This window comes from Euleptes europaea, chromosome 2 (genome assembly GCF_029931775.1).
Source record: "Euleptes europaea isolate rEulEur1 chromosome 2, rEulEur1.hap1, whole genome shotgun sequence".
NCBI lineage: Eukaryota > Metazoa > Chordata > Lepidosauria > Squamata > Sphaerodactylidae > Euleptes > Euleptes europaea.
This window is the reverse complement of record NC_079313.1, coordinates 47,786,044-47,807,082: the sequence shown is the minus strand read 5'-3', so window position 1 is coordinate 47,807,082 and position 21,039 is coordinate 47,786,044. Positions and strand designations below refer to the sequence as shown.

The window sequence follows — 21,039 nt, the reverse complement described above, 5'->3', positions numbered from 1 at the left end:
TCCTGGAGTGAGTACATAGAATGTAATACAGAAGAACAGGTGATGCTTGGAGAGTTCAATGAACAGGATGGGGATGTTATTCTCTGGGCTAGTGAGCTGCTGCAGAGACTTTATAGAAGGACCCAGGGAATACTATATCCCATTTTAGTTTGAAACAAAAGAAACATATATTAATTTTTACCTTGGAGGCCTGCATACTTCAGGGGTGTCCAGTTTGGTATGTCATAGCACCCCCCACCATCCTCTTGTTCTTCAGCATCACACCGATATAATACCTGATTCAGGTCTGCCAGAGTTAATTTTGATGCAATACTGAGAAAGAGAGCCAGAAATTATGTTGAGCATTTTTTTTGACCATTTTCTTTTCAGAAACAGAATGATTTGAAAAAGATAGATTTAAGATGTTAATACTATGTAATTTATCTTTTTCAAAGATGTTAATACTATATAATTTGTGTTTTGGTATAAAACCCAGCCCATATTTAAACACAGGCCTTTTGTGCATGGCTGTTTCCCTCACAGTCACCCCCTGATGGCTTCTGGTCTTTGTTTTGATTATGCATGCTGTTTCCGATGATCAGAGGTCACCTCGCTCTCCCCCTGCGTTTCCACGTGCTTTGTCCGCGTTTTCAGGGACCTGTTTTATCTTGAATTTGAAAACGCGGGCAAAATGCGGGGAAACGCAGGGGGAGAGCGAGGCGACCTCTGATGCTTGGAAACGGGATGCATAATCAAAACAAAGAACCAAAGTGGTTGGAGGGGTGACCACGAGGGAAACAGCCATGCATAAAAGGCCATACAGTCTCTTGGCATGATGAAAGCCTATCAGGGTACAGTATACAAGCTTTTCACAGGGCTAGTGGCATATCCAGCTGCTCTAGACTTTCCCAATTAAAAGAAAAATCCAACTAATCTAGTTGCTAGGTAAAATAGAGATTGCAGTGGGTTGGATCCTGCAAACTGTCAGTGGGAGATCAGCAGTTATCAGTACTTTCCACTTTCTCCACTGTCCAGGAAACATTTCACCCTTCCCCACCCCACACACAGCAGCCACCTTAGTCAGGAGGAAGAAGTGGGGAAGGGGCAGGGAGAAAAAAAGATCCTTTCTGCCTGTTCTATTGGAGAGCTACACTAATAGAAGAGGCAGGAAGGGTCAATTTGTCTCCTTTCCCCTCCCCACTGCAGTCTCCTTACCCACATGGCTCTCACAAGTCGAGGAGTAAACTTTCCCAGAGTTGGAAACAGCTGCTGTGCGGCCATCAGGTCCTTCAACTGATGAATCACAAGGCCATAGAATCACAGAGTTGGAAGGGACCACCAGGGTCATCTAGTCCAACCCCCTGCACAATGCAGGAAATTCAAAACTACCTCCCACCCACCCCCAGTGACCCCTACTCCATGCCCAGAAGATGGCCAAGATGCCCTCCCTCTCATCATCTGCTTAAGGTAATAGAATCAGCATTGCTGACAGATGGCCATCTAGCCTCTTCTTAAAAACCTCCGGGGAAGGAGAGTTTACCTCACTCCCAAGCAACTGTAAGAAACAAAACAGACTCCAAATGCAGAGATGCTTCAAAACACTTGAACAAGTCAACTCCTTCAATTTATCTGGCCATCACCACTATCAGTGAGTGTTTAACATTCTGAAGTTAACCCACATTTAAGACCTTACGTACAGCTTTCACTGCAAATGGGTGACACTTTGGCCTGCTCATTCCACCTCAATCTTACATTTACTATTCAGAAGAAAAAAATCCTCCATCCCTAGAAACACATTTTTATATTATTGTATTGCAAAAGTGTAAACCTACAAATGAGAAAATAACACAATATTCCTGTGACTCTATTACTTATAGAACAGATTAAAGTGATCTATTTGCCAATTTCCTTTCCTCGCAGTACTCTGCAGCTGTAAACCCACACATCTCAATAAACTGCTCATGATAGAAACTGACAATTTATATACTGCTATTTGATGAAAACAGTGAAGACTATTAGGTTATTAATCTTCGCAACTGCTTTGACTGCAGAACTGGGGGTGGGGAAGCAGCAAGGGAAAGAAGGAAGCAGAGTACAGATACAGACTAATCCAGGAGTCCCCAACCTTTTTTAACTTGCGGGCACATTTGGAATTCTGACACAACATGGTGGGCGCAGCAACAAAATGGCTGCCACAAAATAGCTGCTGCAGGAGATGGAGCCAGCCACAAAATGATTGCCACAGCTTAACTTCGGTCACACAGTGCAGATCCTTGTGCTGTGGTGGCAGCTGCTACCAAAGTAACATTAAAAAAAAAATCTGCAAAGGCAATCACATCTCCAGATGTCAATCAGAAACCCTTGCTGGGCAAAAGCCCTACCTGGCCCCACCAACTTCCTAAAAACAATTGGTGGGTGCCAGAAAAAGTGTCGATGGGTGCCATGGCCCCCATGGGCACCACATTGGGGACCCCTGGTCTACTGCTGTAATACATCCTGCCTGTTACTCCCTCTGTGCTACATTCAAGAGTTGTACTTACGCTGAGAAGGGCGTCTTGAGTATAGGTTCTGAATTATCATCAGGAAAACTTCCAGATTTAAAGTGAGGACTGAACTGGACCAGGTGACTGCGTAGTACTCCCACAGCCTCTTGTGCCTTTGGATCAAGACTAACTCTACACATATTAGCACAGAACAAAAAAGTGTTAATCCTGGTATCCCCCCAAAAACGTTTGGAAGCTGTGTAATCCTAACCAGAGCTACACTCTTCTTAGCCCATTATCTTCAAGTACCCTCCATGTAAGTCACCCAACCAAACATTCTGTATACATAAAATAGTATTCACAATTTACCTAAATATAATCACACTGCCTGGTGTTAGTTTTTCAAATTCTATTTCTTGAACAAATTCATTGGGGCCTTTTGTAGCAACTGAAGCCTGCTTTATGATTTTGCTTTCTTTGAGCTGTCAAGAAGAAGAAGAATACATAATTCAGCAAAACACTTCAGTCCTACAGCTTCATTTACTGGGGAATCAAAAGAAAAAAAGGGGGGAATGATTTAACTACCTGGATGTGTTCTCGAAGCTCAACTGTATAATCAGGCAATCCATTGATTGAGTGCTCATCTTTCTTATACGGGCCAGCATTTCTTTCAACAGTCCTAGCTTCAAGAACCACCTCTTCAATTCTCCCTACAGAAGGTTCAACAGAATGACAACTATTAAATCCTATTTATCTAAATAGCTATAATTATGGTTAGTGCATTGCATGCTTAAGAGAAGTTCCTGGAGCAAGCAAACTTTTATAGGAGGACAGGTCACACAATACTGTGAGCAGAGGCATGGTTTTTATTCATTTAGATATTTAAACCCCACTTTTATTCCCAATAAGGATCAAAAGCAACTTCCAATATCATTCTCCTTTTCATCTTAACCACCCTGTGAGGTACGTTAGGCTGACAGTGGCTGACTGAAAGCCATCTAGTGAACTTCAATGGCAGAATGTGTACTTGAATCCAGGCCCCCTAGATCCTAGTCTAGCATTTTAACCACCACACCATATGGCCTCTATACCACAACTGTGTCTACTTTCCCTCAAGTGAATGTGAGAAATTAAGAGGGCATAATGAGCCCCACTGTGGCAGCAGAAAACTAAACATCCCTGGTGTTTCATGTTGAGGGCGGCAGACTTTCCCCCTTATCCAACAAGTCAGTCCAACTGCAACCTATTTACTTTGTCCCATGAAACTTAATAAGTATCATTATGCCCCCAACACAGGCTAAAAAGAGCTGAATGAAGAAGAAAACTAAGTGGTGAGCTGTTCATGTGCACACACAGCAATTCCAGACACAATGATAGAAACTAACTAGGTTCCTGCAACTGGTGGAAGACAAAAAGGAAATTTTACTTCAGAACTATTAACAGTTACAAAGTAAGCCAGAAAGAAGCTTTAATTCTAAGTTTTAAGAACTTCAATATGCAAAACTTGCTCAGGCTAGATAGTTCCATGTTACCTCATAAAAAGTTAAGAGGTTGTGGCATATACTTTTGTAGACTGGACTCCACTTGATCAGATGCATGAAGTACTATCCTCAGATATAGGCACAGAAGTATATATAGTGGCCATAATAAAACTGGTAGTCTTGAAGAGTAGGCAATAGTACCTGGAATGCACATCTGGGGAACTTCTTGGCTATAAAAGGAAGTTTTGGGATTTCTGAAAGCTGTTCGGGAAACAGCTACGACAGACTGGTGTGTATTAGGGCAATGCCTTGTCACAGCCACAATATCTTCATCGACTTGGTCTACGAACACCTAGAAGTGAATTTTTTGAAAAACCGACAGAAACGTTTTAGATTAGCAGAAAAGTTGCCATATCAAAAGGGCATGTTAAGTGGGTCTGAAGGTTTTGGGAAGCCTGGACAAGAGACCAACAGTGCATTCTGTTATCCAGCAGGGGGCAGAGGGAGTGGAATGGAAAAATGCGCAGATGACTCAAGTGAGTGAGCCAAGCGCCACATTGGACTGGAGGTACATATTCTAATTTAGCATCTTTTTTATTTCAGAACAGGGTGCCTTTCTCTAAAGGTTATCCCCAGCTTCCTTGGACCTCCCCGCTGGGGGCTCCTGCTGTCCCCTCAGGGCCCTGGCAGCCATCCCACCTCATCAGCCTCTGGAGCTGTCTCCTTCTTGCCTGAATAAAGCCTTTAGCTCCCAGCTCTTGGTGCAATCTGTTGATAGCCAGCCTTCCTGCTATAATCCCTGTTTTGAAATTAACTTCCCCAGGTGTCAAGGGCGCTGCTGCTGGATTCCACTTTGCATAAAATCGTTCTTCAGACACCACAGAAATCTGCAAATTGAAATAAGCAGGGATTTAACAACTTTTCAGTTCTCAAGTTGTACAACACATTTTGCAAAAGCTTCAGTTTCCAATGTTTAAATATTAAGAAAATACATTAATGCCCTTTATTGGTATAATAATCTCTTTGTACTGGAAGGTAATCCTCAAGCTATTTCTTAGACTGCAACAGACGCGTTCCAACACTACAGCAAGTGTATTTATAAGCCTATAAAACCCATTAATGTTAAAATACATACCTGATGTGGCACCAGTTCATCATAGCCTCTAGTGCTCCCTGTAGCACAGCATGCCATGGAAACAGCCGTTGAGCTGGGAAGGGCATCATAAGCAGATCGATGCTAGCAATAAGCAGCAAAAAGAAATTCAATCAATTCTAGCATCTAGTTTACTTTACTCATGTAATATTGTATCATACACAGACAATACTGTGGTTTGAAGGAAATATGCCGTACTTACACCTGTCAGGTACATGCACACAATCTACTGAAATATAGATTTTACTGATATGGAGGTTTAAAAGCCTGGCTTTGGATTTGATACAGTGTGCAAGGGACCCTGACAGTACAATCCTTAGCAGAACTATTCTTCTATGTCCACTGAAGCCAGTGGGCTTGATGGGTGCAACTCTGCTCAGTACTGCATGTAAGAATGCAATTCTATGCACTCTCACCTGGGTATAAGCCCTACTGAATACAGTAGGAGTTAGTTCTGAATTAACAAGGCTGCATTCAGATGTCAAGACCAAAGTTGGTTTGTTTGAACCATAGTATGCACAAACTCTGGTTAGTCTATCTGACTTAAGTCTCATTTGTGTGGATACCCTTGTTTGTTTGCCTCTGGTTTCTTCTCCCACCTCCCAGCAGGATGGGCACCCTTCCTGTACTGCTGTCTCTGTGGCCAAGTAACCTTGGGAAATGGTGCGACCCAACCAAACTGTAGTTTGTGAACTGGGACATCGCACGCCAGGTCCAAGCCTAGCTGAAGTCCAGTCTGGTGCCAAACGACCCCGGTTTACTGCATTTGGCTATCTCAACTAACCATGGTTTGATCAGGCCAGTTTATAAGCCATGGTTTTATCATGAATGCAGCTGTAGGCTCCTGCCTCACGGGGACATAACTGGATACCTTTGGGCATATATGGGTACACGAGTGTCCTCTGGCTAAGCTACCAGTGGGGGATCACAGATACAGCATAGAAGTCCAAGACAAGGCCTGTTCCCACAAACAGAAGGCATGGAAGCAAGGTACCATATGTATTACCGTATATACTCGCGTATAAGCCGAGTTTTTCAGCCCCAAAAATGGGCTGAAAAAGCCGGCCTTGGCTTATATGCGGGTCAATACGGGGGGAGGGAGGAGGGAGGAGGGAGGGGGGAAACTTACCGCCGCCGCCGGGCCCGTGCCGCTTCCTGCCGCCGGGAGCGGCCTGGGGCAGCCTCCTGCAGCCGCAGGAAGGCTGCCCCGACCCCCCCGCCATTTTTCCTGGGCGGGAGGGGCCTTGGGCAGCCTCCTGCAGCCACAGGAAGGCTGCCCCGGCCCTTCCCGGCCCCCGCCAACATTTTTCCCGGGCGGGAGGGGCCTTGGGCAGCCTCCTGCAGCAGCAGGAAGGCTTCCCCGGCCCCCGCCGCCATTTTTCCCGGCCGGGAGGGGCCATGGGAAGCCTCCTGCAGCCGCAGGAAGGCTGCTCCGGGTCCCCCTGGGCCTCGCTGCCGCTTCCTCCCGCCGGGAGCGGCCTGGGGCAGCCTCCTGCAGCCGCAGGAAGGCTGCCCAGGCCCCCCCGGGCCGAGCCGCCGCTGGACCCTCGCCGCTGGAGAGCCCTGTCAGGTAAGCTTGCCTTTATAAGCCAACCCTCGGCTTATACGCGGGTGCCTAATTTTTCCCCATTTTTGGGGAGAAATTAGGCACCTCGGCTTATACGCGGGTCGGCTTATACATGGGTATATGCGGTATACCACTTTGGACTAAGTGGAGGCTCAATGGTCAAAGTTCCTCCATTAAAAAGCATCACGCAGAAGAGGTGCATGATGGGGAGAACCATCACAGTTTAGCTGACTCCCTAACACGCTTCTTTCCCATGTGCGGTGGGGGGGGGGCATCCATATGGAGGAAAAGTCCACCTGCAAGCCCCACCTGCAGTCTGAAGTAAACACGAGTTTGCACCACATCTGCTGTTCATGAAAATTTTATCTAATACTGTAGGCCTTACATACCTGATGTTTGTACAGGCCAAACCTCTAACGGTCAAATGCATTACTTCCCACATTGTATATATTTAAATTAAAATTTAAATATATTTAAATATATTTAAATTTTAATTCAAATACACACACACAAATATACATCCCACTTTAATACTTTCCAAGAAGGACAGAAGCTGTGCACAACAGCTAGAGATTTACAAAAGGACATACGGCAGCTTACTGGAGCCTGGACTGAACCAACAAAGATCACTCGTAGCTGCACTAGAACAATTTCTTTCTACAACATTTTAGCTGCAGAAGGTAGACTTTTTTTGTTAAGCGCGGCAGAAGTAAAATTAAAAACATCTTAAAGCAGTGATTAGCACCCATCATTAATAAGTTACAATTCAAAACAGGCATTAAAACAATCATTACTTAGGTGCTCAGGTTTGACATTTGTTGGGCGTGCAACAGCTCTCCTTGTTAAAAGGGTTGGTTTGGCGGATTCTCTGGTTTGACATTGACTTTGATTCATAACGAACACCTGTATTGAACAGTTACAATCCATTCCCATTGCTTACCTGAATTGGACATTCATTATCATGCGTAATATCCATGAACAGTGCATGAGCGATGGCTGGTGTCAGAGGCCTCAAACGCGGCTGCACAAAAGACCCAACTGGCTCTCCTCCAAAGCGGTAAACTAATCTTCCCTCTTCATGACTGTTGTATGCACTCATTGCCTCTACAGAACAAGACGTGAATGAATACTCACTCATTGCGTTCCTGGTGAGCAGACATGTGACTGATACAATCTAGAACATTTGAAAAAAACATTCTCTCCAGCCTTTGACCTTTGCTGATAGCTATAGCCACCAGTACAAGGACACCAATTAATGAGCTGTTTTAAAGAAGGGGGGAACACAACAACAATTCTGGTGGTCCACAAAGGACTGCCATAGATATAGCATGGTCAGTTGCTTAGCTTTGGTTAAAAGACTGGTGATAGACCACAGAATTATACTTTTCCATCACCCATCTCATCAAGTATCAATTTCCCCTGATGATTAAGGATTACATACATACAGACTTTAATCATAGTTCTGTGCTAACCAGGTTCCTTCTTAATCAGTATTTTGTTTTCATTTACGAGCGAATTTAGGTAACCATGATTAAGGTCAGTGTCATTATAATCTTAACCATGGCTAATGCAAGCAGGGGAAAGCCGGGGGAAATTTGTGTTCCAGAGCAGAGGAAGTACCTGGTCACCCCCTACTCCTGTAACCACGAGTAAGGGAAGATTGTTATATCTCCATCAGCAAAGAAGATGGATGTCTTCATGTGACTGGGTTGCAGGATTGAGGTGGTAGCTATCACTACTATTTGTAAGACCATCTTTCCTAACATACACTACAATGCATTAAAAGGTAAAGGTCCCCTGTGCAAGCACCGGGTCATTCCTGACCCATGGGGTGATGTTACATCTCGACGTTTACTAGGCAGACTTTGTTTACGGGGTGGTTTGCCAGTGCCTTCCCCAGCCATCTTCCCTTTACCCTCAGCAAGCTGGGTACTCATTTTACCGAGCTCGGAAGGATGGAAGGCTGAGTCACCCTTGAGCCGGCTACCTGAAACTGACTCCCGTTGGGATCGAACTCAGGTCGTGAGCAGAGCTTGGACTGCAGTACTGCAGCTTACTACTCTGTGCCATGGGGCTCATACAATGCATTGATTACTGTGAAATAAGTTATAAAACTTGAGTGCATTGTTAAGTATTCACAAGCAATATGTATTCACAAGCAATATGAAGTCAGTATTTTGCCAATTCATTTCCTTCATGCACAATCTCAAGGAACAAAATACAGCAATTCACAGCAAGTCATACCTCTTATTAAAGAGCTAATGCCCAGCTTATTCACAAAGACATTATCCAGCTCCTCACTTCCCGTGAACAGTTCAGCCACTACATACAAATTGGGCCGCAATTTTCTAGCCGTGTCCAGCATGTACTGCAAAAAGCACAGCCAAGGATGCCACAGACAGGGAAAAGGCAGAACAGAAGAAAAGAAAGGGCACAAGGCTAGGCATGGATTTGGACAGCAGGGAAAACGCCACACAGCAAAAAAGAAAAGGCCAAAGAATTAAGAACCAAACACAGTTAAGACAATGCATGAAAGTTAGCAAAAACCCAGGAATTGAAACATAAATGAAAGAAAAATGGGAAAGCAGAAGCGTGTATGATGGGAAGAGGGGAAGGAATTTACAAAGGAGACAAGAAGAGGATAAATAAAAACACAGAATTAGTTTGATATTAAGCAACTCTGCACCAATCCTTCCAAGCATGACTTTGGCATTTTTTTTGTACCTCTAATCAGACTGGTAATTCCAAGGCGGTTGACAAAGACATTGTCAATGTACTCACTGCCCGTGAAGAGTTCAGCTATCACATAAAGATTAGGTCTGACTGACCTGGCAGCTGCCAGCATCTCCTATAGACCACAATACATGTTTTTAATCAGCTTCCTTACAACATGCATCTTTTGAATAGCATGCGATACAGATGCTACCCAGGCACAACATGCTTTTCCAAATGAATGAGAGAAATTATAATCAGGCATGATGAAAAAAATAAGGCTCCACTCTCCCACTGAAACCAGAGAGATTTTAAAAGATCTTTGGCTGGATCTCACTCCCATAGCAGCACCATGGATCCCAACGATCATAATCCAAGCAAAATTTGTGGCAAAGAATCTTTGGAAAAACTGGTATTGGGATTAGGTTATCCTTGGAAATGGCACAGGATGCAGTGGGAAAGCAATTCAAGACAAGCCCATCTCTTATTAAGGTGCCAGAACCCAGACATGTTTGTTTAGAACCCAGACATGTTTGCCTTCAATAGCAGAAATCCTCATGTTCTACCATCATATTTAGTTCATGAACATCTCGAAGTCTTCCCTGTCTTTATGTTCAACTTGTGGATTCTCCTAGGTAATCTTTTTACAGAGGTACAGAGATACCAATTTAATTGTGGTTCACTTTCCAGTAGTGAAATGTAGCTAAGGGCAATAAATAGACAAGCTGTTGGAAGACAGACTGGGGATGCTATCTGTTCCCCCTATGGAGGTGACCTTTGCTTGAACAGTAACTGATGAGGAAATATTGAGGACTATAATTCCCACTACTAGTTCAATCGATCAGATATGAAGCCCTTTCTCCTCTCTCCCCCCATTAAAAGAAAAAAAAAAGCTGCTGAGAGACTGATCAGGAATCAGGAAGTCCTACTGAATTTCTAGTAAAGTCCTGGAGACTATCTTAGCCAAGCCATTGACTCTCAGCATTTAATCTACACTATGAGGATGAGAAAGGTGGATTACTTTAACCCTTGCCCCTGTAAGAATCACTGAGGATTAATGTGAAATACTTTCAACATGAAAAAATATCCTATGACTCCCTTCTAGTAAGTTGTTGGAGAAAGATTTGGTGGAAAGGAGTGACAAGAGCTATAGAAAGATTTGCCTAAACAAAGACTTTTCTTCATCCAAGGATGTCCTTTTCTGATTCACTATTGAAGGGTATCTTGCTCCTTTGAAGGAAGCACAAAAGGATCCAGTTAGTGGGAGGGAGTCATAGGAACCAACCCATTATCATTATTGTCTAAACCAGTGATACTCAGTGGCTTGGGAGCCACATGTGAACATAAGAAAAGCCATGCTGGATCAGGCCAAGGCCTATCAAGTCCAGCAGTCTGTTCACACAGTGGCCAACCAGGTGCTACTAGAAAGGCCACAAACAAGACAACAGCAGCAGCATCCTGCCTGTGTTCCATGGCACTTAATATAATAGGCATTCTCCTCTGATACTGGAGGACGACCCTGCTTAGCTTCCAAGATCTGATGAAATCAGGCTAGCCTGGGCCATCCAGGTCAGGGCTACAACATTGGTATAACTTCTGCTTGTGTTAAACAGGGCATACAGTAGTCATGTGGCTCTTTTGTTTCCGATAAATGTGAATATCGCTCTCCATGAGCCACAAAGTGAGTACCACTGGTCTAAACAACAAATAAATAATACCTTTTTCTTTTTTTTTGCATCACAACTAACGTTTGAGGTAGGGTAGATTGAGAAATTGCAACTAAGCCAAGATTACTTAGCAAGCTTCATGGGCAAACGAGGATTTGAAGTCACATCTCCCTGGTCCAAGTTCGACACTACCACAACACCACAAAAATAGAGGAAACGAACAGTGGCTGTTCACTATTAATTAGTCAAAAACCTCTTGCAATTAGGAAGCATGTTCAGAGGGTCCTGGCCACGCAGGAAAAGAATCCACCCAAAAGTGAATTAAAATTTAATTTGTGATGAAAAACAGCTGGTGTAAACAGATGCTTAGAATAGGTTTCACAACCAAGAACACTGTGGGGGCTTTTTTTGTTGTTGTTGCTACAATAATGCTTTATTTTTCTATACCTCAGCCACATGAAGAGGCGTTGAGTGACAGTTGTCAAGACGTACTCCATGGAAATATTTGGCAGTCATTTCAGTGTATTTCTTCATGTGAGCCCAGAGATATGGACAGTCTTCTGGCTTGTTCCCATAGCGCAGCTTGACGCTGTCACCCCAGCAAATGAGCTCTCTTCTCAGGTAGACGTTTGAACCTGTAAAAATAAAAATAAAGTTGCTATTTAGGTATACATTATACTGGCCTTTTTGGGTGGTTTTATAATTCTGTAATGTACCTTGAGTTTCAACAAGAATGGTAGACTGTAAATGAAATAAGTAAATAATGTAATTGTTTTCAACAGTCTTGTTCATGTTAGAAACAGAGCCGTTTCAACCCATGCATTATAAAACAATCTAGGGGTAACTTGCCCATTATGAAAACTCAGCTTCCAGTAGTATTTATTTCATTCATTTATTTAAAAGATGTATTCGCTGGTTTTCTCCCTTGTGGAACTCAAGGCAGCTTACAACATAAATAAAACGATTATTAAAAAATCTCAATAAAAACAATATGAATAAAACAACAGTTACCAAAGCATATATCAAGGTCACAATTAAAAAAACTCCAATTAGGACCACTAATAAATATAAAGTAAATCAGTCAAACACAGTCCTAAATAAAACTGTCTTCAACTGCCTCCTGAAGATTAACAGTGAAGGGGGCCAGGTGCACCCTCCTGGGGAGATGGTTCCATAATTGTGGGGCTGTCACCAAAAAGACCCTCTCTCACATGCCCATCAGGCACGTTTCTTTGATTGATAGGACAGTCTGGAGAGACCCTAGCTACGAACTTAATTCCTGGGCAGGAACGTATGGGAGAAGATGGTCCTTCAGATAACCCGGTCGCAAGCCACGTAGGGCTTTAAAGGACAAAACCAACACCTTACATTTGGCTCGGAATTGGACTGGTAGCTGGCCCCGACCAGCAGCCTAGCTGCAGTATTCTGTGCTAGCTGCAGCTTCTGAACACTCTTCAAGGATAGACCCAAGTAGAACATGTTGCAGTAGTCCCCTCTAGATGTAACTAAGGCATAGCTCATTGTGGCTGGATCAGACTGAAACAGAAACTGGCACAGCTGGGGAACCAGCTGAACCTGAGCAAAAACATTCTAAGCCACAGCCGCCGCCTAATTTCCTAAGGTAACCGCTGCGTCAAGCAGCGCTCCCAAGCTGCGAACCTGGCTTTTCAAGGGCAGTATAACCCCACCCAAGACAGGAAAGAGGTCCTTGGTCTGCCTTTCTACTAACTCAGAGAATCTCTTTCTGTCAGGATTAAGTTGCAGCTCGTTCACCCTCATCCAGCCCATTACTGACTCCAAGCACCGGTTTACAATATAAGCAGCATCCTCAGCATTTCATGGAAAAGAAAGGTAGAGCTAGGTATCATCCATATACTGGTAACATTGCAGCTCAAACCTCCTGATGACTCCTCCCAGAGGTGTCATATAAATGTTAAATAGCATGAAGGATAAGATCGAACCCTGCGGCCCCACAAGTCAATGGCCATGGAGCAGAGCAGGAATCCCCCAACACTATCTTCTGAGACTGACCCCCCAGATAGGACTCAAATCACCATAACACCTTGCCCCTTAGTCCCAGTGCTGAGAGGTAGCTCAGTATGATGCTATAGTGGATAGTATCGAAAGCCACTGAGAGATCCAGCTGAACTAATAGGGTCACATTCCCCCTGTTTAGTTCTTGTTAGAGGTAATCAACCAAGGCAACCAAAGCAGTCTCTGTTCCAAATCCTAGCCTGAAGCCAGACTGAAATGGGTCCAGAAATGGATTTCATAATATAGTTACAAACCTCTGTTTTAAATCGTGGTAATGTTGTACGTATTTGAGTTAGCAAAAAACAATCAGTGCCATTAATTTATCTTATATAGCATGCCTTTCAGCTTAAGTACTTACAGCAACTTTTATTATTTATTTCATTTAACTCTACCTTTCCCCCAGATGGGGACCCAAAGTGCCTTACATCATTCTCCTCTCCTCCATTTTATACTCACAGCAACCCTGTGAGGTAGGTTAGGTTAAGAGAGAGAGACTGCCCAAGGTCAACCAAACTTCCATGGCAGAATGGTGATTCAAACCTTGGGTCACCCAATCCCTAGCCCAACACTCTAACCACTACCCCCACACGGGCTCTCAACTTTCAATAATACTGAAAACATCAATAAAGGATTAACTAGGAAGTTACATAAAAATTGCAAAATATATCAGCACAAGCAGACAAGGGATTTCCATGACAAAAAAGATCTTACCTGGCACCCACCAATCTAAGCACTGAAAGCAGAGTATCTAAACAGTTATGTTAAGGCAGGAAGAAGAAGAGGTGCTTGCCCTAAAGCAGAAATACTCGCACCTGGAGGAAAGCATGTCTTCCTTCATCTTTGCTTTACCTTACTAAAATGTTTGTTGGTACACAAGATATAGGGGTGTGGTTTGAGCACAAAACATTCTAACCTAACACACTACAAGGCAGTGCTCTCCATTTGTAGCTGCCTTCTCAAAAAAGGATTAATCATCTGTGAATTTCCTACGTGGTGCCACAAACAGTGCAATCCTAAACAGAGTTTCACCTTTTTAAGCCCATTGACTTCCACGGACACAAAAGGGTATAAGATCACTTAGGATTGCACAAAAAAGTCTAAATTCTCTCAGGTGACACCAAAGCACATTTGGTTTCTTACTTTTACAAATGCAATAATTATGATTCAATTTGCCATTAAGATGAAATGTGGATTTATCCAGAAGTCAACAGTTCCTCAATAGTTAAATATTTTCATATTCATTAGAAAGTGGTCCATGTTGGTTTAAATTCCACAAGAATGCTTAGGGCAACTACTCCTTCAACAACAGCAAGTGTGTGTGTCCTCCCTTTATTCTCCTTGCATGCAAGTCCCCACTCCTGCTTAGTACCCTTTGTTATATCTGGCCATTGTTCCACTTACATACAAAGTTCTGAAAAAGAGTTAGGTTTCATTTTAACTATGGTATGTCCTGCTCCCTTGATTGTGATCCTGCTCCTTTAAACCCGGGCAACATAAAGGGGGTTACCGCACTTTGTATTCCCAGTGATGTATTAAGAGTTTGAAAATGTTATAAAAAACATTGCTTTAAAAGGGTTTTTGGATACTACGGCTTATAAATGGTTGGAAAACGTCTTCACAGCTAAAGGGGACAAACAAAGTGCGAACAGTATTTTTTAAAATGTTTTTAAACTCTTCATACATTGCTGGGAATACAAGTGCAGTAACCCCCTATACCTGCATTGGACCAAGAAGTACATTTGGGAAGGCTTATGATGGTGTTCTACTTCATATTATAGGGTGTTCTACTTTATGTAAATTCTATTAAAAACAATTCTATTAAAAACAAAAACCCCATTCTAGGACTTCACTATACTGTACAAAATATCCAGTTAATGCAGATATGTTATTTATAAAAAACATGCAAACGTGTTTTTTCTTAAATGCACAGCTTCCAATGATATATTAGCACCACAATCTTAAATATCTGTGCTTGTTAACTGGCAATACATCACCACTCTAATATGCTCACAATGCCAGCATAATCTGTGGCATGTGACAGTGTAGGATGGGATTAACAGAGCCTGGCTGGACAAAAGATGTCTTAGGATGCTACAGGAGGACATGCTGAAGTTGAAGCCAGATAAAATGGAGATGAGCTGGCTGGAAGGTGCCGTGGAAGGTCCTGGAGGGAGCAATGCTCCCATTACGGATGGCATGGGGTTGTTATTAGCAAACTAGCCAAAGGGCTTGGGAGTCTTACTGGACCTAACCCTGTTGCTGGAAAAACAAGCAAATATGGTAGATAGAAGTGCTGTATTTTTCAGTTACACCTAGCATGTAAACTCTATTTTTTAAAACTCAGCCAATCAAGCCATGCTGATCCATGCTACGGTAATCTTGATAATGGACTACTGTAATACATTCTATGTGGGGCTGCCCGCGAAAACAAGGAAATGTGAACAGGGTCAAAATGAAGAGGCTCAATTAATGCCTGGAGTTCACTAGTTTGTCCAAATCACCCCTAGTTTAAAATTGCTGAACTGGCTTCCTGTTTGTTTCCAAGTCCAAATGAAGATCCGTTCTTGTAGGTTATCCGGGATGTGACCGTGGTCTTGGTATTTTCTTTCCTGACGTTTCGCCAGCAGAAGACATTGTCCTTCAGTGTTACTCCTCTGAAGATGCTTGCCACATTTGCTGGCGAAACATCAGGAAAGAAAATACCAAGACCACGGTCACACAGCCCGGATAACCTACAAGAACCAATGAACTCTGACCGTGAAAGCCTTCAACAATATTCCAAATGAAGATGGTGGCTTTGACCTATAAAGTCATTCTGAGACACTATACCCAGGGACCACCCTCTCCCTGTATAAGCCTGTGTTGCAATTCCAGATAATTCTGCTGGTGATTTGGTTCTGTAGAGGAACGCAGTCTGCCACAGCCTAGCTGCAGGTGTTTTCTGTGACTGCACCGGTGCTCTGGAATAGCTGGTTGCAATCCTTCTCTCCTGATATTCAGGTAACAGTGCAAAAATAAGTCATTCAGGAGAGCTTCTGTGGGTAGTTAGATGTGGCAGTCATTTCCAAGGCTTGAGAGTTTTTTTTAGATATGGTGGTTACTTTTAGTATTTTTTTTAAAAAAAATATATTGATGTTTTCTGGTAAAGAGTTATTTTTGGAGGTATATTTTGTTGTTACAGTTTTTAATATAGTTGCATGCTGCCTTGGGTCATTCTCTGAAGGAGAAAGGCGGGGTCCAAATACTTGAAATATGTTAATGTGGACAAATTTCAGGAAACCAGGGCTCTAATAAAAGCAGAATCTATTTGCGTGTTGCAGAAAGAAACTGCTGTACTATTGTAACTGCTAATTTGCCACAATACTCTTCTTCATCTACAAAAGTGGAAGGCAAGATAAAATGTCCAGATTCACAAACCTGGTTCAGCAAAGTTCCTCAGAGGATCATCTCCCATCACCCAACCATTATGGGCCATGAAATAACTCGCTTTTTCAGGCTGATGCATCATGATTTCTTCTTCTTCCAGGGTTAACTCTTTAAATGGGTAAGTAAAGTACCTGCAGTATGCATAAATTATTTTGTCTTGCATCAAACAGCATATAATTTTAAATGACAACCAAGATCTATCTTTTCATAAATGTGGTTCATGTCCGCTAATAAAAAGGCACTTTGCATAATGGAAAAACTAACCTTTACCCTCTTGAAAATGGCTACTTTCTTTGAAATTAAAAGCTTTTTCCTCTTGTTTCAACCCACTATTACCTTGTTAGACCCAAATCCAGAAAAAGTTATTCCCATCTTTATGGATACCAGTAATCTAACTGCAGATTCGATTATACATCAGATCTACATACATGTTGTATGTTTTAAAAATATTGTTTCCTTTGAATGGCTTCAATTCAGTCACAGCACATTTTTAAGTTTAATTACCGATGCATTTAATCTTCCTCCATGTATTTAGGAGACTTTAAGTATGGCTTGTCATGATGTGGAGGGGCTGTGGCTCAGTGGTAGAGCATCTGCTTGGCATGTAGAAGGTCCCAGGTTGAATCCCCGGCACCTCCAGCTGTAGGTGATGTGAGAGACCTCTGCCTGAGACCCTGGAGAGCCACTGCCGGTCAAAGTAGACAATACTGACTTTGATAGACTAAGGGTCTGATTCAGTATAAGGCAGCTTCATGTGTTCAACAAGTAAGATTACTGTCCCTTAAACAGCAAAACTCCCCAATAAACAACCCCCCTCAATTGGCTTGCAGACAATCATTAGAACCCTGGATTGCTTTGACAAGTCCTGGTTTCACCACCTTCGTTCTTTCCCTCTGCTGTGACCTGGATGGTATCCCAACCTGAACTGTAGTGAGGCAATGTCAGGAACCAAGCCAAGATGTCCATGATAGTACATCATGCAAAACCAGTGTTAGGATGATGGTTAACCAATTTCAAACCATGGTTTTAGATCATGTAGTTAGTGGAGTGGCAAACGTTTAGATTATCACACTAACCTTGGTTAGTTTAACTAAACTATGGTTTTCATATGACATCTGACGTGAGCTGCTGTTTCTGAATGTGCAAATATGTTCTTACGGAAAACGTCAACAGTCACCAAGTAGTCACGTGTGAATGCTGACAACCAAAATAACTTGGTCAATGTCTGAAAATTGTGTATTTGGAACAAACACCAGTAATCCCTGAAAATCAAGTCTAAGTGACACTTAACATTCACTACTTTACACCAGAGTTTTCACACATTCACAAAATTTGAATGGTACTATTTAATATGTGAAGGCCAACATTCACTGTAGTAAAGAGAATTTGTGCACTATCATATGAAACGCCCTTTGTTCAGGGAGCCAAGTAAGTATCAACATTCATTTGTTTTTTAAAGTACATTTTCTTCAACATGAAACAAGATACAATACCTTGTAACTAAAGGATTCTTTCTAGTGACAGCACCTAGCTTCGGACCATGGCCAGCCAGTCGTTCGTAGTTCACTGTTGCCAAGATGCAAGTGACCCCCTAGAAGCCATTAAGACAATTGTTTCAATAAAACTAACTAGTCCATGAAAACTGTCAACAATGTATGAAGGATGCATAAATTTCAAGAGCTGTGTTAACAGTATGACCTGTTCTTGGTGGTAATTTGTCTGCCGGTACCGTTCGCCATTTAGTTCCTCAATTCGCTTGCGGAACCAGTTACAACACTCTTCTATTGCGGCAGGCCCATTGCTAAATAAATACACAAGAAAAATCCATGAAACTGGTCTGAAACAACTCTCAATTTTAAAAGGTCTTAAGATAAGCTCAGTATTAAATACGTGCATAAATTTTTTTAAAAAGTCCTTCAACTCTGACGCAAACACCAAATCTCTGTATCAAAGGCAGTCAGGCCTATTAATATATTTTTTCTGCACGTGGAGCACACTTTTGCTATATCACTGACAAAAAGCAGTACAGCCTGAAAGGCACTGGAATTTTGGATAGTCAGGAATCACACTTTTCTAGAGCTGTCTTTGCATTAATTATACGCATGAAAACAGAGGTCTAGAACCACCTTACTATTTGTGCATACTGAGAGGTTTCTGACCCAAGTAAGAACTAGGAAATAGCACAGAAAATGGGAGTTCTGTAGCACACTGAACATGTTTTGGTCTATGTTTGTTGGGACTCCCTTTGGTTATGAGCGGGGTAAAGAATGCTCCCAACAACATTCAACAACTGAATGGGATTTTAATTTCTTCTCCAACAAAACCATGCATTGCTATACATTTCAGCATTTAAAATGCACCAAGGAATGAAGTACCTATGTGGTATGAAGGTGTTCAGTGCAATGTTCATATCTACAGTACAGCCGAATCTCTTAAATTCAGGATCCTGAATGATTGCAAGATGTTGACTGGGATCAGTTTTAACTTTTGAGCCACCTGCTGTAGCATGGAAAAAAGGAACATTTTGGAACAATTTAAAAGGCATTTTATTGACAATTAAGCTATTTTAGTTTGAGAAACCAAGATGCAGACAGATACAATCCAGCAGCCCATCTGCAGGTGCACAAGGAGAAACCACTCACGTTCAAGAATCAGGACAACAACAGAAGACAGCTAGTGTTCAACACCAATCAAATACAATCTATTAGAGCTTTCCATAGTTGGGGCAGGGGGTGGAGATTCATGGATGGTTTCATACATACAGAACAGCTTCAGGGAAGTACAAACAGCAGATGCCACACACACACACCCTGCCTCCCCATCCCATGCATCCTGCAAGACTAATTTTGCTTGTTGGCAAAGACCACCCAAGGATCCACTGACACAAATTAACACAGGAAGGAGTCACATATTAGATCCTATGAAGAGATGCTGTTCTACATTTTCAAATTTATGGAGGGGGGAGGAAGGGTTTGCAAGACATACATTTTCCTTTGAAAGCCAAAAGGAGGAATTCATTTGATACTTCTGTTCACAATACCTTGGCTCAGATAGCATTTCCTTATTAAAACAAATTCTGACCTGTTTTTATTTAACAGCCAGGATCCAGAGCTGTGAAGTTATTTCAATAGGCCCAAGGGGGCTTTAGACTTGCTTTTCCTCAAACTGTAGATGCTACAATAGTATGGGACAAATTGCTGCTTAAATTAAAGGGAATTTTCAAAAGCAGTTTGAGACATCACACAACATGAAGGAGGTGTAGGTGTGGAAGGGAGCATGGTTTGTTTGTTTTAAGTCAAAAAATCTGCTGGGTTAGCACAATCCCTATTCTTGAACTGAGAGAACTCTTTGGATCCTAGCCATTTCTCTTCAGTTATTATGTTGTAAAACAAAAGAATATGCATTCACCAACAATAATTTTTTTTACCTTGAGTTAAAAGAGTTTTAAATTGTTGCACTGCTTTGTTAACATCTACTTGGAAGAATTCCCATAATCTTATCTTGGGATAAACATCCTCATTAATAACTTTTCGTATACACTGTAAAAAAATCAAATAAGAATGTCAGGTGGGTAAACAAAACTCAGTGTCACATTTCCCCCCAGTATAAATGCATTTGTGTCCACACTTTTGAAATATTTTATTTATTTCCCACATTTCTAACCCGCCCTCCCCAGGCTCAGCGCAGGTGACAACATTAAAGCCACAAATATAACAATAAAATATTTAAAACCATAAAAACCATTCCTGAATTATTAAAAAGATGTTCACCATAAAATAGTGCCTGCTGCAGCAAGAAATGCCAAAAAACAAGGCAACCAGGTCGGCTATCCATCCCCCTATAACATCAGTTGTAACATCATCATATAGATGACAACCCAGCCTGAAGCTCTGGATAATCTGGGCAAGGGGGCGCATATAGATGTTAAATAACATTGGAGAGAGGATAGCACACTGAGGGAATTGCCAGGGGGAACAGGATCCCACAGAGCACTCTGGAATCCAAGCGGATCCATGAGTCTCCGTGGGCGAGCCTAAATCAGCACACTGCCAAAAATATCAGTTTGAAATATGCTTAACAATGTGGAAGAAAACAAGCAGAGAATCAATCACTTTAAGTTTATTTTGGAAACTTGGAGACAGTCTTGAGCGGCACCATAGTGTGACCGTGGTCTTGGTGATACCAAGACAGTGGTCTTGGTATCACACAGCCCGGATAACCTACAAGAACCAATGAACTCTGACCGTGAAAGCCTTCGACAATTATTTGTTTGTATTTAAAAAAAGGAGAATTCAAGACAATGTCCAGTGCTATCCTAAGAACAATTTCCTGGGAGTAACCCTGGTGACTAGACCTTAGTAGGATTCTGAGTCTCTTCAAAATCCTAAAATAATTACAAAAAGCAAAAATACACAATGAAGACAGAAGACAGAGAAATGCAGTTAGCAGCAAAAAGTAGCTTACAAGTCACATATAAAGTCAGACATATGAAAGATCAAGATGACTATCAAAGATGACCATCCAAATTGAAATGTTT

The 21,039-nt window shown here is 42.2% G+C and overlaps 1 protein-coding gene across 1 annotated transcript in view; it reads right to left on the bottom strand.

Annotated features, from left to right (window-relative positions):
• Positions 1-21,039, bottom strand: part of AGL (amylo-alpha-1, 6-glucosidase, 4-alpha-glucanotransferase) — a 53,787-nt gene that overhangs the window by 22,131 nt on the left and 10,617 nt on the right. Inside the window, exons 6-20 of the mRNA XM_056845082.1 lie at positions 19,930-20,041; positions 18,878-19,001; positions 18,201-18,303; positions 17,996-18,093; positions 16,494-16,633; positions 11,490-11,677; positions 8,908-9,031; positions 7,604-7,767; positions 5,079-5,180; positions 4,675-4,830; positions 4,145-4,295; positions 3,048-3,172; positions 2,832-2,944; positions 2,520-2,654; positions 182-312 (exon numbers count right to left, since the gene is read on the bottom strand). Coding sequence (XP_056701060.1) covers positions 182-312; positions 2,520-2,654; positions 2,832-2,944; positions 3,048-3,172; positions 4,145-4,295; positions 4,675-4,830; positions 5,079-5,180; positions 7,604-7,767; positions 8,908-9,031; positions 11,490-11,677; positions 16,494-16,633; positions 17,996-18,093; positions 18,201-18,303; positions 18,878-19,001; positions 19,930-20,041 — 1,966 coding nt within the window. The remainder of the gene's footprint in view (positions 1-181; positions 313-2,519; positions 2,655-2,831; positions 2,945-3,047; positions 3,173-4,144; positions 4,296-4,674; positions 4,831-5,078; positions 5,181-7,603; positions 7,768-8,907; positions 9,032-11,489; positions 11,678-16,493; positions 16,634-17,995; positions 18,094-18,200; positions 18,304-18,877; positions 19,002-19,929; positions 20,042-21,039) is intronic.